This window comes from Bicyclus anynana, chromosome 5, assembly GCF_947172395.1.
Source record: "Bicyclus anynana chromosome 5, ilBicAnyn1.1, whole genome shotgun sequence".
Lineage (NCBI taxonomy): Eukaryota > Metazoa > Arthropoda > Insecta > Lepidoptera > Nymphalidae > Bicyclus > Bicyclus anynana.
In genome coordinates this window covers 7,261,585-7,278,411 of record NC_069087.1, presented here as the reverse complement: position 1 = coordinate 7,278,411, position 16,827 = coordinate 7,261,585, and the positions used below count along the sequence as shown (strand labels likewise).

The window sequence follows — 16,827 nt, the reverse complement described above, 5'->3', positions numbered from 1 at the left end:
TATTTATAGTTAGGTTGTTATGGAGGTACACAAGGTATACCGTTACAAATAGTACCTACAGTCAAGTATAATCTCATATTGCTTTGCTATTACGTAAGCGAAGTACAAAAATTCAGAAGGAAACATGTTTCACAACTTTTATTAACTTACGTGGAAAAATTGTGCTCAAATTAATGTTGATAAGTTTATATAGATATTAGACAAATAAATGAAATGTCTTGATTATTATACAAGATTAATGAATGGTCCTACCTATCTACCTACTATGTAGATAGTAGGTACATAGAAAAACCTTTACTGCTTTTTTATTTTCAATAGAAGTTAAGTACATGTTTTTTTCAAAATACCTAGAAATGTGACTTAACTTAAGATTTTTTTTTTTGCGTCTTCACTTAAGCTTTGAAAACATTAACGTTTGATATCAAACAATAAGTGCGTTATCGTTGTATATTAGTTTTGCGTGAGTTCCCGCCCTGGGCCGCCCTGCGCGATCCGCCCCGAGTAAACAAACAATCGTGCGAGAGGGACGGAGGACGCGGACAGAGCGAGCCGCGCTCAGTCGTCCACCGAACCCTACAATTAGTAGGCGAGATTCGTCCGCGGCATCGATTCGTTACGAGATTATCGTTCCGCGGATTTTCCTTGCAAGCCTTCGCCGGGTGTGATTTTGGCGCGTGACACTTTTGGCACGTGACACTTTTGAGCATTTTGAGCTGGTGACGGATGGGCTGACATGAACTGTGCGTACTACCAGCAGCATGGGGGCGCGCCCGCGCCTCACAGTGTCAACAGTAACTATTTCAATGAGGTAGGTAATTACGATGTTAAATTATTTATTCTGATTTTTAGTTGATAGGTAGTGTCTACTTGTAACTTAGTTTTTTTTTTTTTTGTAAAAAAACACTACTTAACTTAAATAGTTATTTCTTGATGTACAAGATAATATGAATAAGTGTCGTGTAGAAACCGAAACGGTTGTGGATTATCATCCTCTTCCTAGCAAGTTAGCCCGCTCCCGGCTTCCATATTAGATTGTATCATCATTTACCATCAAATGAGATTCTAGTCAAGGGCTAACTTTGTAAATAATCAAAGAAAAAAGTTAATAAGCTGTTTAAGTTAAAGCAATGAAGGCTGTGTTGGCTAAAGATAATACTTTGGTTTATTTTGTATAATGAAAAACATTATAATTAAAACCGTAACTGTATACGACAAAAAACTTGCTATTAAACCTACGTTTTCCGGTTATAAGTATGTACATTAAGTAGAAGCTTAACTGATTTTGCAGTAAATATGTTTTCTCCGTTTTTTCACCTACTAGTAAGTAAAAGTTTAGTTTCAGTTATAATAATAATTATGAAGATAATAATTAGCTAATCATTATTTTGCTGTTATTATTTTTCATTAAGTATCTTTACTTTATTTAAAATTTGCATCAATTAATCTCGCTTCGTTCGAAAGTAGGTCTATATAGGTAGATTCCTATATAATTCTAGAAACATATTTTTTATGCCATCGGCTCCGTCATTGTCAACATGAAAAATCGATTTTTATCGATAAATAGGTGGCTAATGACTGTAATTATCGAGGCGTTTATAGAGATAGATTAATCGAGTTTTCTTGCACTGGTTGGCATTTAACTCGAAAATTAAAGTTACAACTGCATACCTATTTTAGGTTGATAAAATACAAAGTACATGCCTACATACTTAGTAAAAATATTTAAATTCACAGAGCATAGACAAAATAAAACGGGGCGGTAACATGAATTTTTCGAAGGTTTTCAGCCTAAATTGTCCAAGTCACAAGTTGCCGAAATTGAGGTCCTTCATGAAAGTCTTTAAAAAAACTTTGTTTGGCTGGACCTTCAAAAATATTTGAGGGCATTTTGAATTGCGAAAACCTATTGTGTAATAAATAGGTATATATCCATCAGAACATTTAATAAAATACCTTGTTCTTTTCATTTGAGTAGGTACAGCTACAATTTCTTTTCCCTCAGTTTATGTTCGCTATCGCATGATTGATAAAAAAACAAAAAAAGGCCTCAAAGAACATTCAATACATCTAATAAAATATTAATAAGTCTATTTATGTTCAGAAAATCGAATAAAAACCCAATAATTAGACGGTTCACGCGAAACCAAACACGTAGCGGACGTATAGGAGTGGAGCGAACAAAAGACGTTCTCAAGAGCGAGTCGACAAAGCTAGTTCGGTAACAAAGGGGAGAATGGGAACAAAAATATTTAATTGGTATGATTATAAGTGATTATGGCGCACAAACACCTCACGCTGGCTCGTCACACTAGGCGATTTAAAAGAGCTGCATGCTTGTGTGCCAATACAGAGTTCTATTAACTAAGTAATGTGTGATTCACCTTTATATAGTACAAAATACGTTATTGTTAATCAGTGATGGTTTGAATTGGAGCGCGCATACCATAAATAAGATGATATAGTTGTGACAAAGTTTGTCAGAGGAAGTTCTTATTGTTTATTATTTCCAAGCAGGTTTCTTAGAAGCTTTGTTGGTGAAATTACCGAAAGCCACATGAGGCTTATCTTTGCACTATCACAATCTTTGACTGATGGCGAGTATCAGTCAAAGATTATGTAAGATATAGGTATAAAATTTTATATAATATAGATTGACTTGGCAATCGCTCTAAGCAATTATATCTATTGAATAGATATAATATCTTACTTGCGAGATATATTGTGTTTTGATGCGATGGCTAAGTTAATCTATTTTATAAAAAAAATAAACATCCTTAACATTGATATGCTCTCTATAGACAGAAGATTATTTATGTAGGGACAGAATAAAATAACCGACTTGGTATTACATAGATCTCACAACTTTTTACGGTAGAAGAACTGAATTGCGAGACTTGGGTTTTTTTACAAGTATTGATTTTGATGGCATTATCCATTATTGGAGAAAAACTATCTTTTAAGTAGGTATTTATGAGGAAACAGGACCATTTAAGAGCTTTCCTTTTTGGCGCACATCTCTTACTAGATTTTTATCGAAATCGTTTACTAGATAAAGTTAGTTATATCATAGTATACAAACCTAAGTAAATATCCAAGATTAATAGTAGACACTTATCTATATTAGTATTTTAAACAAGTGAAGTTTTTACTGAAAAATATATCGTCATTAAAACCTAATCCCGAGTATAATTAAAATTAAATTGTTCTTCGAATTAGCTACGAACAAAAAGATCAAAAACAGTAGGCATGTTTTTTCTGGCGTCGTTACCTACTGAGAGTATAATTATTATAATGTAGTCTTAAAACATTTTTTCGGTTCACGATGAGCCAGTCATCATAATTAAATGCAATCCTTTTAGCCTATCTCTGACTAGTGACCGCTTGCGACTCCACCTGCGAAGCTATCCACTTTTTTGATCGATTATTGATATCTTTAGGTATCTACATACTTAATGAATCGGAAGTGCTTACTGAAGATATTTTATTCAATGATAGGACTATCTGCTGGGCGGGACTGGCTATTTAAGTATTTGCCTTTTAAATAATAGATTTATATATAATAATAGATAGTTATCTGATTTCTACAAGGCCTCTTCCCGAAAACTAAATAAAAAACAAAATAGAAATGTACCTAACTGAAAATAGTGTGGTTATTTGGAATTAAATTTACACTTTTTTACGGTAGGTAAAAAGTGCGTTTTAATTTAATCATATTTTCTTCTTTTTTACCTATTAGTAGTCCTAAATATTAGGGTAAAATTGGAGAAGTGTTGAATTGGTGTAAAATTGTTGGTTAAATAAAATAGATTCATGTGCTACTTCTTTATACTCCATACCTAATGTACCTATATAATAAGAACCATTCTGTTTTCATATTTTATTTCGAAAGCTAACACTTACCTAGGTACGCCAAACCGACCAAACAATTACTTAATATTTTCACTTGTTTTACTGCAACATTGAGGCAGTTTCGCGATTGTCACTTAAGGAAGACAACAAATTACTAAAACGTTTTTCGCAATTATAAACAGTCAACCCCTCTGTCACAATAATTATTGTTACCTACTGTTACTATGCAGTAGTAGGCAATACAGAAAGTCGGACGGACGAATGCATTACGTAGCGTAATTACAATTTTCTATTCCCCTATGAAAATTACTCACATAGCCATTTTTTTATTTAATGTGTTATACATTATCACTTTACAAGTCGAGTAATTATTTAACGTCTTTTTTTAAATTACTCAGTTGGCTGTTTTTGCTGCAAACGAGTAAAATGTAAATACACGGACTAATTGCATTCATACAAAGTAAAAGTTAATTGTAACTTTGTGTAACCAGAAAAGTCCTTGAACATCTAAATAAAACAAACATAATAAAATATACATTGTAGTAGGTAAAAAACAGACTAAAATGATGTGATTATATCGGAGTTTGTCTGATTACTGTACCTACTACCCTTGCTCTGTGCGGTCCGGTGCAGTTTGGTTTACGTCGCGTTTCATGAACATGATCAGGATCATGCTTAAGAGCCCCGTATGAGTTAGAAACTGATTGGGCACTCTAACAATAATTGTCGGAGTATGTTGAAAAAACGAGACTTTAGTTGAAAAAACTGGAAAGCATTGCATAACTACTTACCTCCATAAAATGTAAGTTATGATTACGTTGATGAGATCTACATTATCCGCTAAAAGAGGATTCGGCATAGAAAACTTCCTTCGGGTGATAGATACGGGGAATCTGTCACCCACTGGAGATAAGTCCTCGAGTTGTTAACGCTTTCTGTGTTCCTGAACCGATCTCAATAACACAACAGGTATTCCATTAGGATTTCATGAAAAAAGGTCTTTTAGCAGACTCAGAGGTGATTACAAAAATAAGAAAACTAATGTCAAACAAAGGTTATGATCCACAACATTTGTCAGGACAACTTAATTAACAAATCAAACTGTAACCAAAATAAGACAATAGAATTGCAGAGAATGACCTTGAGTGAAGTCACGCACTTGTGAACGTTGTGTGCAGGGTTAAAGGCGCCTTTGACTGTTAACAAACACTCCGCTTTTCCACTCAATCCCAAGTAACCCATAAAGAATTTCACAACAAGTGTGGACATCTCGAACGCCACGAGCACACTGAAGCCGTCCGTACAGCAAGTCGATGCAACGCGGCGATAACAGGTCGTTTAATGACGATTTTCCACCGAACTAAGACTCTAGCTATTAACCTACCTAAAAGTAAAACTACCTACCTACTTACCAATTTTCGAAACAGTTTCTGATACGCATATTACCTTCCTCAAAGGGTAATCAAAAGCCACAAAGAGTAGAAGCGTAGCTCAAAAAAGGGTACCTAATTTCAGTGGCATCGTTACCCAGCTAGACGGGCCCTGGACCCACTCGGCCTCGGTCCGGCTCGCAATTACTGGCCCATAATTACAGGGTCGCCGCCGCTCGGCGCCCAAACCGGCCGACTGCGCTGCCATAATTAAAAACGTTCTAAATTAAATTCGCTCGTGTACCCACCTTATGATGACTTTTTAGGGACTTTCTAATTAGTTTCTGTTTTTGTGAACTGTAATAGACTCGGGCCTTTTGCGGAGGCTCATTTTAAATTCATTGCTTCGAATCTAATAATCCAACTCGGAACTATATTCTACTACTTTACTGCTATACTAGCGCCTTTGGATTTTTTTTTTTGTTTTTTTTTTTATTCTTTACAAGTTAGCTCTCGGCTACAATCTCACCTGATGGTAAGTGATGATGCAATCTAAGATGGAAGCGGGCTAACTTGTTAGGAGGAGGATGAAAATCCACACTCCTTCCGGTTTCTACACGGCATCGTACCGGAACGCTAAATCGCTTGGCGGTACGTCTTTGCCGGTAGGGTGGTAACTAGCCACGGCCAAAGCCTCCCATCAGCCAGACCTGGACCAATTTAGAAAATCTCAATCGGCCCAGCCGGGAATTGAACCCAGGACATCCGTCTTGTAAATCCACCGCGCATACCACTGCGCCACAGAGGCCGTCAAAATGCATGCTAAGTTTAAATTATTAATTTTTTTATTGTTTTTATTTATTATTGTATTTTTGTGTATTATTTCTTCTTTTTCGTCTATATCTAATACGCTGTGTGCTCAAAACTCAAATATTCTCATTTATGTTTTGTTCGATTGATTATGATGTTGTCAGTGATGACCTATGGTTCCAAACCTGGTCGCTAACTATTCGAATCATGAGAAGGATCAGAGGCACGCAGCGGATGATGGAACGAGCTACGCTCTGAGTATCTCTGCGTGATCGAATCAGAAATGAGGAGATCCGCAGAAGAATTAAAGTCACCGACAAAGCTCAACGTGTCGCGAAGCTGAAGCGGCAATGGGGCATATAGTTCGAAGAGCCGATGAACGGTCCCAAGGAGCTTAAATGGCGACCCCGCACTAGAAAACGCAGTATTGCAGGTGGACTGATGACATCAAGCGTTTGGAAGTCCCTACAAAAGACCTATGTCCTGCAGTGAACATGCATCGGCTGATATGATTTATAATATATTTTATTCATTAACTAAATGTTCTAATACCTATCTATGTAACCTTAAAATATTAATATCGACTCTTTTATTTCTAGGTTAGTATCGACCCCGTATCCGCGGATCCTAAGGACATGAAGATATTAGTAAGTACTAAACTTATTACTATACACATTAGTACTACTTTTAGTACCTGCTAAGGTATTCCGGTTGCCTAAAACTAGTACTGGCTCTAACTCTAATCCCATGAAAATGGTATAATAGAGCAGGAAAGTATTCAGAACTCCTAAACCTAATTAAAAAGATAAACCCACATGGTCATGGCAAACACGATGTTATAACTTTATCTAAAAACTTGTTTATGTATGTACGTAGGTACCTATAATTCAGTTGTTTTACTGAAATATTAATACAAAAAGTTAGACAGAGATATGTATTAAAATATACATCAAATCAATTGAGAAATGTCATCTACCTCCTGTATGATATCCACGACATGTTGTTAGTAGGTAGTCACCCAATGACATTTGTTACATACAATCTCAATTTCGTATAGGTATGTCAAGTAATGACCTCTGCCTCCGATTCCGGGGGGTGTGGGTTCGAATCCGGTCCGGGGCATGCACCACCAACTTTTCAGTTGTGTGCATTTTAAGAAATTAAATATCACGTGTCTCAAACGGTGAAGGAATACCTACATCGTGAGGAAACCTGCACACCAGAAAATTTCTTAATTCTCTGCGTGTGTAAAGTCAGCCAATCCGCATTGGGCCAGCGTGCTGGACTATTGGCCTAAACCCTCTCATTCTGAGAGGAGACTCGAGCTCAGCAGTGAGCCGTATATGGGTTGATAACGACGATACTCGTACTAACGTCAAAATTTGTGAAGCCTGCCGATATGCACTTCGCCGTTGTAATTTAAATGCATTTTTAAATATCAATCTGTTTATTTCGCGGGCGTGTAAAAGATGCAGAATAAAACAAAACGCTATCGCGATCCGAGCACGAAGCCGGAAAATTATATCGGAACGAATATCGGATGACGAAATCGGTAATTTGTGTATTGTGAGGTGCCGGTGCCGCGGTGTACCTAATGCATTCGTCACGCGCGGACACGTGATGTCCACTCAGACAATGCCGATTATTATATCGACTTTATAGAGTATGAGCCCGCGTAGCCAGACCTACCTCATTTTAAGAAAGCAGTCCATGCTGCAACAGTTACTGATATTATTAAAAAAAATACGCTTTTATATTTGGATGGTCGAGGGACTCACTCACTCTTTTCAAATCCTGCAGGGTCTATACTCGGTAATTTTTTTTTTATAAAGAATATTAGTCATACTTTTTTTTCTAGATATGACCAATATTCCCATTCCAAGAAAGACTGTGTTAGGAGCCCACTCCTAACACAGTCTTTCTTGGAATGGGAATAGTTCGACAATAGACACTTGAAACATACTAGTATGTAAAGCCACCACAATCAAATCTACATAATTAGCTTATACCTATGGTAGGGGCATGATCGGACATTCTTTTAGCTTTCCAAAAATAAGGTAAGTCTGGCTATAGCAGGCTCCCGTTCTATTATATTCGGCTTTAAGGAGTAAAGTGTCTATAGACGATTCAAGTTCGTCCGATAGTTCTTGGTGGAATTAGAATGTTGTTCTTTATAACATCCCGTACTTACAAAATATCAAAAAATTGCATTTTATACTTGGTTAATTTAATTTCATATTTTTTGACTAACGCTATTACTCTAATCCAGTTTATTTATTAAATAAACTAAGTACTAATATTTATCAGCAATTTTTACAACGAGGTACTATAGCCATATAAAAATATTCACTCCCTCGGGCAAATACTCCCTCAATCATCATTACCCATGAGTTACGAACTTACAAGTAAATTGCAAAAGCGCGCCTCCAGTGTCAATGAAGCTTTGTACCATATTTGTATAGTCTATACCTCATCTATGTTTAAATTGCTTTAAATAAAGTATAGCTGATATTTCCTTATTTAAGGCTTCATGTTTACTAATGATAACGAGTATGTTAGCAAATTTTGACTGCTAAACTATTTACTTATTTGAAATACTTAGGTAGGTAGGTACCTATTTACGGAGGGCTCTAATCAATTCAGTGTTTCGATAAAAAAAAACAATTGGCGTAGATTTACCTACCTATTTAAAACAAATAGGTCTAAAACAAAAAAGTTAATCTATATATAAAACAGCGTTTAATTAAACATTATTTACCCATCTACATTACCTTCTTTATTATACAAAGTAAGAATATATTTACGACAAAGTCGGGCTGGTTAGGTACACCATTTATAACTCCCGAATGTTATGAAGTTTGGCTTAGGTATAGATAGTAGTCTGTAATATACGTATATATGCAATTCGTCCTTTTTATTCAGAACATATATTCCGAGGAACGCGGATGAAACTGTAGCTAGTTTTATATAACCTATCTATGAGTTTATTCAAAACATAGCTTTAAGCTAAAACTTGTTTGGTCGCGTACAAAATCTTTCATCGAATCAAAAGTTCAAAAGCTATAGGAAGCGAATGAAAGGGCTATTACAGAATAATAGTCAATAGTAACACAATGTACCTACATACACGCTTTGCGCCGCGGGCTCGCTCCGTGGGGCCGAATTGTGTACTCAAATATAACCGATGGACTATCTCTGTTAAGTGCACTATTGTGAAATAAATGGTGTCCATAAGGCCACAACGCTCAGAATACGCATGAAACTAATCGCGTTGAAAGTCAGCGTCAAGCGTTGAAAGGCAGTGAACGCTTGGGTTTTTATCTGCGTGGAAATTCATATTTTTCCAGACATCCTTCAGACTTCACGACAGGCAGAAGGATGATTATACAGGGGACTAGTAGGTATTAGTAAAATGCCAGTGCAAGTAGATATTAAGGACAAAATAGATCAAGAAAAGATTATTAGTGTATGTAAAGAGTCTATAGGTATATTCCTCCACTAGGTATTATAAAATACCTGTTTGTTAAAATCGCTATAAATGATTTGACATAGGTAACGTTTAGTTCGGTAGTTAGAGCTTAGTAGAGTATAACAAATAGGTAGTTATACATTTACCATAATGCTTAAAACTGCTCTTATTCTTTTGTGATGTCAATATTTGGAAATTTTATTCAATGTAAACTTAATTTATACTCTCCAAACTAAATGTGAATTCGCGGTCATTTTTTTTTGATACGTAGAGCTGACGCTTGTAGCGAATAGCGGCGATTGTGTCGTGGCCCAATAATGTGTGTGGTCTAATCCAATAATGATTATCCCTAGTTATGCTTTCATATTACCCTTCTTATATATTTTTTTGAATGTAAAATTAAACACTTTTTTTTCTATAATAAGTATAGGTAAATAAAAAGTAGGTATTATATTTCTCAGCTTCACTCGACCCGATTTTATATTAACATATTGTAGTATACTCCTATGCTACAGCCAATGACACAGTTTTTTAAAGTTAATAGGAATTTTTCAAAATATCACCATGGCAACCCAAACACCACCCCCGCGCGGCCATAGGTCGCCATCTTCATTCTGTGTTTCTGTGTTCAAAGCCTAGACACGCTAATTCAAATAAAAAAGAGATTAAAGAATCATTAATAAAATACATTAATCTGAATAAAACTCTAATCTGTAAATACTATCAATCTTGAAATGAAAGTAGCTTGCTTTGGTCTGAAAGTTTGTGCTAAAAAGCTTAAATAGTAACGAAGGATTACTGCGAATTGATAATGTTCCTGCTATATCATACATCTGAATGAAATTGCTAGAGAGATGGCAAGATGGCAGTAGTGTGAAACAAGAAATATAACAGTGATTGCCTCGTATACTATAATAGTTTCCCTCGTATGCTAAAGATAATCTTGAAGCATATTCTATAAGGCATAGGGACATAGGAACTTTGTGAATATGTTTCTTATGTTTCTTTTAAAAGTAGTTTATATTTTCGGTTAATCAGAGATAGACCTCTTTGCTTGATGTAATGTATGTGTCACTTCTCGTTACATTTCTCTAAAAACGTTCTCAATGCATGGGCTGTCAATGCCTTTACTGTTTCATGGTTTCATTTATCATTTTATGCATTCCCTCCGTTCTCCTTTATTTTGAAAGTGTTACAAAAAATAATATGCGATAAAGCAGAAGGCAAAGTATTTGTGCCCTATTGGCCAACTCAAGCGTGGTAACCTATCCTTAAAAAAAAAAAAAAAAATTACAGTAAAAGATCCTATTTATTTTGGTCCACGTATTAGTTTATTTGAAATTTCTTCTAGGGTTATCCTGGTTGCCGTGACATATTCTGGCAAGCTTTATTAAACAAATCAATGTTACCTAATTCAGTCGAGATTATGTGAGCTTCTTTAACTATTAACACGTATCAACGATGGGTGTTTTAAGGAATGGCTGGATTATTGTAAAAAAAAAAAAAAAACAAATTAATTATTTAGATTCTTCTATTCCATTAACATTTCAAAATTGTACCAAATATGGCACAGTTAATAGTTACAAATCAGCTTTATTGTTGTTCATAGGTTTTCAATCTGTTAATGACAGAATGAAACGGTTTATAAAAGGTGTTTTCAGATTAAGACCACAAAGGTCCTAGGTATAATCTGACCTGGCCCATCATCCCAGCATCGTGCTTAATTATTTATCTGATTTTTGGCCTGGGAACACTTAAAAAAAAAAAAAAAAGAAGTCTTCTACTTTACTAACCTTGGTCACCGCACTTCGAGTACAAACTTTAGCTCTTATTTAATTAACTAACATGAAAATATTTGAGAATATTGAAATAATTATAAAAATTCCAGATTTGATAAAAACTTCAAATATAAAATAATTTCAACCTTTATTAAAACTACCGTTTTTTACCGTTCAGCAGCTAATAGACTTGGGGTTAATTTTGATATAATTAGGAAGACAGCGGGATGGACTCTGACATCAGTCTTTGCAAAAAATTTATAATCGAGAAGTTATATCCGATCATAAACAATTTGCGTTGTCTATATTATATAACAACAATAATATGAATGGTTCATAATATACAATGATTGTTATACTCATGTAATCCTAACGGAAATGATTAAGAATTAAAATTCTACTTATGTAGTTCACATAACTTTTATTTACTCTGAACATCCTACAATATGTTAATATAAAATCGGGTCGAGTGAAGCTGAGAAATATAATTAAGGATCAAACGAACTTACCTGGAAGTGAAGTTCGATCATAATTATATGATCAGCTTCACTCGACCCGATTTATAAATAAGCACCCTCCCATATGTAGCAAATATTTATTTACTTCCCTACCCATTATGTGAACTAGTCAATATCCCTAACTCTAAACTAAATGAAGATGGCGACCTATGGCCGCGCGGGGGTGGTGTTTGGGTTGCCATGGTGATATTTTGAAAAATTCCTATTAACTTTAAAAAACTGTGTCATTGGCTGTAGCATAGGAGTATACTACAATATGTTAATATAAAATCGGGTCGAGTGAAGCTGATCATATAATTATGATCGAACTTCACTTCCAGGTAAGTTCGTTTGATCCTTAATTCTAAAGTTAAACCTAGGTCATGCTCATAAAAATATTGATAAGTTTCGTTGGTCATTCCCTACGCTATATTCCAAAATAAAAATATCAAGATTTTACAGTCACTAAAAATAAGAAAAGCTTTAAATGCGATTTACTATCTTCTTATATCTCGGCCAACATTTCCTTAAGTGGAAATCGACACAAGTGGCTCTCCACGACACGTACAAAATGCACAGAAAATTCATGGGGGATCCGTTGAACTACGTAGAGAGGTTGTAAGGTTCTATATTTGTATAGATACGTACCTAACCTTTAGATTCTGCCTGGCTTCAAGGCAATTTCAATCTTATGTTGTGAGCAGTAAAATTGAAAATATTTTTTCGAAGATTAGACCGTGGCAACGTTTAGCAACATTGTAGCTTTTAAAGCTATTGCTATAAGAACTATTAGTTTTAAGTAAATATCTGTTAAAGTCGGTATTAGATAGTTATGGAGATAGGTGGGTTTGATTGCCTTGAGACGGGAGGTTGAAGTAGTGAAGGGAAGAAAAATCACTTCTTCTTTTCTATAAATCGTCTGTTATATGTAAACTAAAATAGTAGATAGATATACCTATTAAAGTAATTACTTGTATTTGTTATCTTCATTATTAGCCTATTATAGGGTACGACATCCGATTAGCGTAGTGGGATAGTGATATGCATTACATACCTACAAGATTGCATACAAGATTTCCATCAACTGGAAAATATTTTCCAAGGTCTGGTCTTCGAGAAGCATTATCATATTTCCTCTTGTCTAAAGATTCATGTCATATAAAATCGAATAATCACGGCTCCAATGTCAATGTCACGGCTGATATTTGGACCAGTTTGGTTTTAAATCATCTGAAACAATCAATATCACTTATTAAGATAACGGAATTAATGTGTTTGAGGAAAACATTAAAAGACAAACGGCTGCAAAACAGCTAAAGTCATAACCCACATGGGCTAGGATAATTTCTTGGAATACCTATCGTTAAATAGACATAAGGGTATAACATGGGCTGTGTTAATTTTCTGGATTTTCATTAAATTGACTTATTACCTACTGGTGAAGTACAAAAATCGATTGATACACTACTAAATGGAGGGAGAACATTAATATAGACTGGTGATGAAGTGTTAGGAGTATGTAATGTATCAACAGCGAGCGAGCACAGATGATTAGATTGGCGGCGTCAACACAAATGACCGGCGGAAGCTGCGGAAGTGACTGACGCCGGCCGTATCTCCCGCTCGGACATGTTTGCTTACCTATATATATATACTTTAGTATCTGAATAGACAGACAAACATGATACAAGGTATAGTCCTAGTTAGAACCTTTTTTGTGAAGGGGAATTCTCCTGTAAATAGGTATAGACCTCCCGAGAGAGAGGACATGTATGTGGAGATTATCACCGAAGACCACTTCGGTGGCCATCCTAAACCTGTTTTTTTTAATAACACTACTACCCCTCGACCCTCTTGGACTCCACCTGTAAGGCTTGTCTCAGGCAAAGGTATTCGAGTGGGTAAGTGTACGCACATCTATTAGGTGTACATACCCTGATTTTCCACAAAGGTTCAGCTTGTTCCTCTAAAAGCTAACTTTCTACAAGCTCACATATAGAAACAGTAAAACTGGTGTATTTGTTATCACCCTCATCATTAACATGATTATTTTAAATAGACGATTGCAAAGACAGTCCTCTCTTCTTATATGGGACAAGAAATTACGATCTATATCGGTAGGTAGGTAGGTAACAAATAGGTATACATACTTTGTTGTAGATACTACAAAAACAAGGCGAATAGGTCATCTAGGTATTCTGTTGTTCAACATGTTACATACCTACAGTTCGTGCGCTGTAGCATAGTGCGGGTGACATTTCGTTTCAATCTTGAAACTTTGTCACGATTGACGATAATAGTACGTATTATGAACATCATACAGGGAACTGTCACCCGCACCACGCTACAGCGCACATAATATAAGGAACCAGTGTATCAAGTCATCGTACATTCATCTGAACACGGCAATATTGCTGTAACACCGCTGTAACTCGATTTTCGCGCTCGCCGCCCACTCGCACAGTAATTTTGCATCCCAGCGTGAGTTTTGAGTCCAAATTAAAATATTATTGCATTAAGCGCAGTTCGCACGGTCTGGCCCCGGGCGTTTTATTTCGTTATCCCGGACACGCCCACTTTTATCCTTTACCCCTCACCCTTTGCACCTCTAGCTACAGTTCCTTATATCGCCCTAATGTCCCTTTAATATCTCGCGACTGTCATTTCCTTACACATATAAACGGGAAATTACACCTTATTGAGAAGGGATAAGTCAGATTATCCCGCGACACTGTCGGTGGAAAATCTCCCCGTGTTATGCGTGTCATAAAACTATTAGCCGCTTAAGCTATTCTTAAAGCGACGTTCTTTTTTGAAATACTTAGCGGTCGCGGTGTATTTGGGGTGCGGAAGGGCGCCTATTTTTTCTTTCACGTGGATTTTTATACCTTTATGGTGTTTTCGTGTTCCATTATGAATTATTTGACCGTGTTTACGAGGGCTTTTTTGTGGCGCGCATTATATTTCATTATCTTTAACACCTTGTTGGTAGGGAGCCTATGTGCTGCTTCTTGGGGAGTAGATAACAGATGTTCTTAATGATTTACATTATTAAGAATGGATAATTCTTTCCTCTTCCTTATTAGCTACCTGTCTGATTTTGCCTTGAATGACTTGGGTTAAAGTTAGATATTTGCATTTGTAAATATTTAACTATTCTTTCACCGCTCAAACAGTGAAAGAAAGAACATCGTGAGGAAACCTGCACACCAGAGAATTTCTTAATTCTCTGCGTGTGTGAAGTTAGCGCCAATCCGCATTGGGCCAGCGTGGTGGACTATTGGCGTAACCCCTCTCACTCTGAGAGAAGACTCGAGCTCAGCAGTGAGCCGTATATGGGTCGATAATGACGATGCAGGTAGATTTTATTTTGGGACTATATATAGATGCTATAAGAAACAATAACATAGGTAATAGTAGGTATTCAAGTAGGTACAGGGTGTTCCGAAGTATTTTCCATAACTTCAAGGTGTGGACAAGTCCACTTGTAGGAACCGAACTGCATAACTAATTTATTTTTAACTAAAAAAAAACTTTTTATGTTTTCATACAAAGTACCTAATTCAAATAGATAATTACGACTATCAATGTAACACACGCCTTTATCTATCTTTGCATTTTATAATACCTTCTAATCGTAGTGGTAAGATTGTCGATATCGACGAGATATTGCAACTGGCACTCCGCACTTCACTAGTAAGCTACTTCATGATATTTATCAATGAATAAGTTTGGCTAGGTCATAATATAAGGATGCGATATAAGAGACACAATTTAAGATTTACTCGTATTTAAAAAAGAAATATTTTTTACTCCGCAAATATTCGTTTTAAAATTAGACAATTTTAATTGATTATCTTTAAAAAATATAACCCTAGAGTTATGGGAAATACTCCGTAGGCTCCTGTATATTTAATTAAATGGTGTAATGACACCGCAAAAAAATAGTCACACTCCAAAACATAGATAGGTACTTATCTAGCTAATAGGTCCTACCCTAAAAAAAAATACCTTTTTTTTTTTAATTTTTACCCTACCCCTACTAAGGGGTACGTAGGTACCTACCTACTTACCTAAGTAGGAAGGTAAATTAAAAATTTTACTGTGAAGGAATTTCAAACCATAGTAGGTAACTAGATGAAATTTGGTACAGTAAATACTATATAATCATGAATCTTGTAAAACAAAGCAAATTCATAAATGAAATTAATGTCTGCGTCAATATTTTCTCATCTATGAATTTAAATCCTTGAGAAAATATTATGTAAGCAGTTACATAATAGGTACTACCTACTTATTAAGTAGGTTGGTATAACTAGGTACTCTCGCATTCTACTAAACCTGAATTTTTCTTTTTCTGTTATAAAATTGCACAGTCGGCGGGTAGTCACATAAATATAGCACTCTACCTACTATCCGTAACGCATTAAACCGCAAAGCAAGCAATCGTTCCAACTTATCGGTAATTTGAAACAAAAAACTTTATGCAAATTGAGGGAGCCGAAATAAAATGGAGTCGCGCGTGCGATCGATATGCGACCTTGTGGGCGGGGCTTGGCGTGGGCGGGGCTCAATAAGAGGCTGGGATTGGTTCAGCCCGCCCACTCCGTCCCCCACAAAGCGAGCCGCCGCCGCACTCGTAAACGCGCGCCCGAGCGCCGAGACACGAGACGTTCGAACATGTGAACGCGCTTCGAAGTATATCGCCTCTGACAGGCGGCCTCTTTTGTGGCGACCTCTTTTGTCGTGTCGGCATCTTGGTAGTTTTTGGACATTTTTGTGACAGTTGTTGTGTTCTATTTAGTATCGAAGGCCGGTGCGTTGCACTGGTATGTGATAGTGTGGACGATGATCACTGACATGTACGGGCCGCTGCCGACAAACAAATCCATAGTGAGTTTGCTTTTGTTATTATTTAGTCAACGAGAATAAAAATTTAGGTAATTTCTGTTACCATCCGAACAATCCTATGTGGTTGGTAATTAATTTACAACATCTTAGATACAATCAACCTACTTTTAACGGTTTGATGATGGTAAAAACAAAAATATAAA

At 36.0% G+C, this 16,827-nt stretch overlaps 1 protein-coding gene across 4 annotated transcripts in view; it reads left to right on the top strand.

Moving 5' to 3' along the window:
- The window catches only part of LOC112053460 (transcription factor Sp9), a 107,088-nt gene that overhangs the window by 53,920 nt on the left and 36,341 nt on the right, over positions 1 to 16,827 (top strand). The window contains exon 2 of one of the 4 annotated variants that reach the window (XM_052881641.1): positions 6,629 to 6,676. The exons of 1 other annotated variant lie outside the window; for it this stretch is intronic. In XM_052881641.1, the coding sequence (XP_052737601.1) occupies positions 6,629 to 6,676 (48 nt within the window). Of the gene's footprint in view, positions 1 to 561; positions 809 to 6,628; positions 6,677 to 16,425; positions 16,667 to 16,827 lie in introns of those variants that run through there. 2 more of the 4 variants (XM_052881642.1, XM_052881643.1) reach the window with 2 other exon arrangements.